This window comes from Scylla paramamosain, chromosome 28, assembly GCF_035594125.1.
Source record: "Scylla paramamosain isolate STU-SP2022 chromosome 28, ASM3559412v1, whole genome shotgun sequence".
In the NCBI taxonomy this organism is placed as follows: Eukaryota; Metazoa; Arthropoda; class Malacostraca; order Decapoda; family Portunidae; genus Scylla; species Scylla paramamosain.
This window is the reverse complement of record NC_087178.1, coordinates 727,501-732,500: the sequence shown is the minus strand read 5'-3', so window position 1 is coordinate 732,500 and position 5,000 is coordinate 727,501. Positions and strand designations below refer to the sequence as shown.

Genomic DNA, 5,000 nt, shown 5'->3' with positions numbered 1-5,000 from the left:
GGAGGACCTGCACTTCCACAAGGACTACGTGTACGGGTTCTATGACGAGGTACGTCCCTTCACGTCCCCCACCTCGCCCCCTCGATTCAATGCTCGTCCCCCCAAACCCCAACCCGCAGCCCCATCATCGCTCCCCCAACAGACGAGGCCCCTCGGGGGGTCTTCCACTTCTTGGCGGGGGCTTCCTTCTCTTCAGACCGAGAGGAGCCACTTCCCACCACCGCCACCACCACCACCACCGCCGCCGCCACCACTACCACTATCACCACTACCAGTAAGTCACTACACCGCGAGACTCAAATGGCTGCAGTGGAGGTGGTGGTTGTGGTGGAGGTGGAGGTGGTGGTGGTGAGGCAAGAGGAATGAAGTGGTGTTGTGGTGGAGAGGATGGTGGTGATTCCAGCCGAGAGAGAGAGAGAGAGAGAGAGAGAGAGAGAGAGAGAGAGAGAGAGAGAGAGAGAGAGAGAGAGAGAGAGAGAGAGCTGCGACTATTGATGAACCTGAAGACGTAGGAGGAGGAGGAGGAGGAGGAGGAGGAGGTCAGGGTGTCACAGGCTCCTCACATAGACGAGCCAACTTTTCTCCCCGAATATTTACGTGTATCCCGACCCATTCTCTCTCTCTCTCTCTCTCTCTCTCTCTCTCTCTCTCTCTCTCTCTCTCTCTCTCTCTCTCTCTCTCTCTCTCTCGTATCGTAAGACACCCTCCTCCTCCTCCTCCTCCTCCTCCATACTTCCATACCTGATTTTACTTTCCCATCACACGCTACTCTTTCCTCCTCCTCCTCCTCCTCCTCCTCCTCCTCCTCCTCCTCCTCCTCCTCCTCCTCCTCCTCCTCCTCCTCCTCACTCTTCCGTAATACAACACCGCAGCAATAGATTTTGTGTGCGATTGGATTCCCTTTTCGAGGAGGTAGAGAAGAAGGGTCGGAGGGAACGTGTGTGTGTGTGTGTGTGTGTGTGTTGTGGAGAGAACCACCCTACTTCTCATTATTTTTAGAATCTCTCTCTCTCTCTCTCTCTCTCTCTCTCTCTCTCTCTCTCTCTCTCTCTCTCTCTCTCTCTCTCTCTCTCTCTCTCTCTCTCTCTTCGGCGATAACAAGGCAGTGGGCGGATTGGTGGGCTGTGGGGAGAGGGGGGAGTGAGGTGGGTGGTGGCTTATGGATGGGAAGTTGTTTTCGCCCCAGAGAGAGAGAGAGAGAGAGAGAGAGAGAGAGAGAGAGAGAGAGAGAGCACGTAAAGAAAAGACTACATAAAATAAGAGAACAGAACTAAACTACAAAAAGATAAATAAAAAAATACGAAAAAAATAAAGCATGAAAAAGCGGAAATGGCGACACACACACACACACACACACACACACACACACAGAGAGAGAGAGAGAGAGAGAGAGAGAGAGAGAGAGAGAGAGAGAGAGAGAGAGAGAGACGCACGCCAGTAAGATGCAAAAGTGAGACAAAACCAACACACACACTCATGTCAACACACCTCATTCACACGCCGCCTTCACCTGCCTAATGAGTACACCTGCCGCGGGCCCTCAGGTAAACATCCCCTCACCCCCTCACCCTCCCTTACCCTCTCTCACCCTTCATGACTTCTCCCTTGCTCTCTTTCGCCCTCTTTCACCCTGTCATCCTTACCCTCTCTCTCTCTCTCCCTCACTCCATGACTTCTCCCTTTAAACCCAGCATCCCTTTTCCTTCTCCCTGGCATCTTCATTCCCTTAAGGTTTCTCCCCTCACCCACAAACTTCTCCCCTCTGTTCTTCTTTCTCCCTTAACTCATAAGACTCTCCTTCCTATTCTCCCTCCTCTTCACCCATGATTCTTCCTCTGTTCTCCTTTCTTCCCATCTCAAGGCATCTCCCCTGTCCCCTCTCTTTCTCTTCATCCTCTTACTTCTTCCCCTCATCCACAGCACGCTCCCAAAGCTCCTCTCCTCTCCCCCCTCATCTCCCTCACTTTAACCTACTCTCATTTGTTTCATATTCCTTCATTCTTCTCTCTCTCTCTCTCTCTCTCTCTCTCTCTCTCTCTCTCTCTCTCTCTCTCTCTCTCTCTCTCTCTCTCTCTCTCTCCTCTCTTCCTTCTCTCAGTTTCTCCCATTTTTGTTGCCTTCCTCTCCCTCACCTCTCCCTCACATGCTCTCACTGTCTACTCACCTCCTTGTGTCTTTTCTTCAAAGCACTTTCCTTCCCTCTCTTTCCTTTCATCCTCAAAGTCTTTATCTCATATCTCTTCTTCACCCTTTCCTTCCTTCCTTCCTTCCTTCCTTCCTTCCTTCCTTCCTTCCTTCCTTCCTAGTTTCCTTTCCTTCCTTCCTTCCTTTCCTATCATATCCTACACTTTTCTATCTATTCTTTCTTCCTTCCTTCCCTCCCTCCCTCCCTCCCTCCCTCCCTCCCTCCCTCACCGTTACACCCCACACGTACACCCATCTCCTACACCCTCACACTTTCGTAATCTCAGGTATGCTACAGGTGTAATTAGGGTGTTGGAGGTGTGTCAGGTGGTTGCAGGTGGTGTACTCGTACACAGGTGATAAAGGTGCCGTGGGGTGTAGGAGGCTCGTGTTTGGGTGTTGAGTGCCAGTGGGGAGTGTTAAAGGTGTGGGTGTTGTTGGTGTTGTGTGTGTGTGTGTGTGTGTGTGTGTGTGTGTGGAATGGTGTTGAGTTGTTGAGTTCAGCGTACCTAAGTGGTGTTGGTGTTGTGAGGATGTTAGAGAGAGAGAGAGAGAGAGAGAGAGAGAGAGAGAGAGAGAGAGAGAGAGAGAGAGAGAGAGAGTTGTATCAGATTAATTACAAAATGATAAAGAAAATATATACTACTACTACTACTACTACTACTACTACTACTACTACTACTACTACTACTACCACTACTACTACTGCCACCACTACTACTACTACTAACACCTGTTCTTCCTACGTATTTCTCCTTTTTCTTTTTCTTTTTTTCTTTTTTTCTCTTTTCCTCTTCTCTCTTTTCTTCTTCTCTTACTCTTTCTCCTCCTATTTCTTCTTTTTTTCTCTTTCTCTTTCTTCTTCTTCTTCTTCTTCTTCTTCTTCTTCTTCTTCTTCTTCTTCTTCTCCTTCTCCTTCTCCTCCTCCTCCTCCTCCTCCTCCTCCTCCTCCTCCTCCTCCTCCTCCTCCTCCTCCTCCTCCTACTACTACTACTACTACTACTACTACTACTACTACCACCACCACCACCACCACCACCACCACCACCACCACCACCACCACATAACAAATAGACTCGCGCTTAATCCGAAAAGAAGGAAGATTCTCACATTTTCAAGCAGTCACAGGAAATTGAGAGTTGTCTTAGAAACACAAACAGGAAGATGAAGGAGAATGGAGAATAGCTTGTACTTGTAGAAATCTGAGGAGGAGGAAGAGGAGGAGGAGGAGGAGGAGAAGGAGAAGGAGAAGGAGAAAGAGAAGAAGAAGAAGAAAAAAGAAAGAAGAGGAGGAGAAGGAGGAAAGAATATAAATAAATAAGGAAAACATCAAGAATAAGAAGGATGAAGGAGGAGGAACAAGAGGAGCAGGAGGAGGAGGAGGAAGAGGAGGACAGTAATAGAAGGAGAAGGAAGAGCGACAAGGACGAGAAGGAAAGAAAAGAAATAGAGGAGAAAAAAAAATAAGAAGGATTAAGGAGAAGGAGAAGAAGGAGGAGGAAGAGGAGGAGGAGGAGGGAAACAATAATATAAAGAAAAGAAACTAAAAAAAAAAAGAAAGCGATAAGGACCAGAATGAAAGAAAAGAAATAAGAAGAAGAACAAGAATAAGAAAGATGAAGTATAGAAGGAACAAGAAGAAGAGGAGAAGGAGGACAAGGACAAGAAAATAAGGGAAAAAAAAGGAAAGAGGAAGAGAAGATTGAAAAGGAGGCTGGAAAAAAGAGAATAATGAAAGAGAGAGAGAGAGAGAGAGAGAGAGAGAGAGAGAGAGAGAGAGAGAGAGAGAGAGAGAGAGAGAGAGAGAGAGAGTATCGAAGTAAGGATCTTGAGTGAGGGGTATTTTGGGGGGATCTCTCATGGGGAGGGGGAGAGGAGGAGGAAGAGGAGGAGGAGGAGGAGGAAGAGGAGGAGGAGGAGGAAGGGGGGAGGAGGAGAACAAGAGGAGGACCGTGTGTTTGTCTTAAAGAGTGCTAGGCCCGAAGAGAGAGAGAGAGAGAGAGAGAGAGAGAGAGAGAGAGAGAGAGAGAGAGAGAGAGAGAGAGAGAGAGTTTCCTGTGGGTGTTCCTGGCTTTTATTCATTATTCATGTGGTGGTGGTGGTGGTGGTGGTGGTGGATTGTATTATTATTATTATTATTATTATTATTATTATTATTATTATTATTATTATTATTATTATTATTATTATTACTGGAGATATTTTAGTTGTTGTTGTTGTTGTTGTTAATGGTGGTGGTGGTGGTGGTGATGATGCTGTAATGAGACGGGAGATGAAGACGGTGGAGGTAGTGATGCTAGTTCTGGTAATGGTGATGCTGATAATGATGATAGTCTTGATAATGGTGGTGATACTAGTGTGATGACAGTGGCAGTAGTTGTAGTAGCAGCAGAAGCAGTGACAGCAGCAGCAGCAGTAGTAGCAGCAGTAGCAGGGGCGGGGAACACTCCAGCGAGGGGTTGTTGACAAATGACAGTCGGGGAAGCTGGTAAAAGACATTATTTTTGACTACCAGCACCATTCATTTTTCATTCATTCCCCTTCATCCCTTCAGCCTTGCCCGTGTGTGTGTGTGTGTGTGTGTGTGTGTGTGTGTGTGTGTGTGTGTGTGTGTGTGTGTGTGTGTGTGTGTGTGTGTGTGTGTGTGTCTGTGTATGTGTGTGTGTGTGTGTGTGTGTGTGTGTGTGTGGTGTTATTTCACATACATGGTAATCTTGATAACACCCACCTCTTCCTCCTCCTCCTCCTCCTCCTCCTCCTCCTCCTCCTCCTCCTCCTCCTCCTCCTCCTCCTCCTCCTCCCCATCTCAGCTTGAC

General features: G+C 47.7%; 1 protein-coding gene across 16 annotated transcripts in view; it reads left to right on the top strand.

Moving 5' to 3' along the window:
• The window catches only part of LOC135114652 (tight junction protein ZO-1-like), a 124,984-nt gene that overhangs the window by 23,434 nt on the left and 96,550 nt on the right, over nucleotides 1–5,000 (top strand). For all 16 annotated transcript variants that reach the window (XM_064030482.1, XM_064030484.1, XM_064030470.1 and 13 more), the window contains exon 2: nucleotides 1–49. This exon is cut by the window's left edge and continues 906 nt beyond it. In XM_064030482.1, the coding sequence (XP_063886552.1) occupies nucleotides 1–49 (49 nt within the window). The remainder of the gene's footprint in view (nucleotides 50–5,000) is intronic.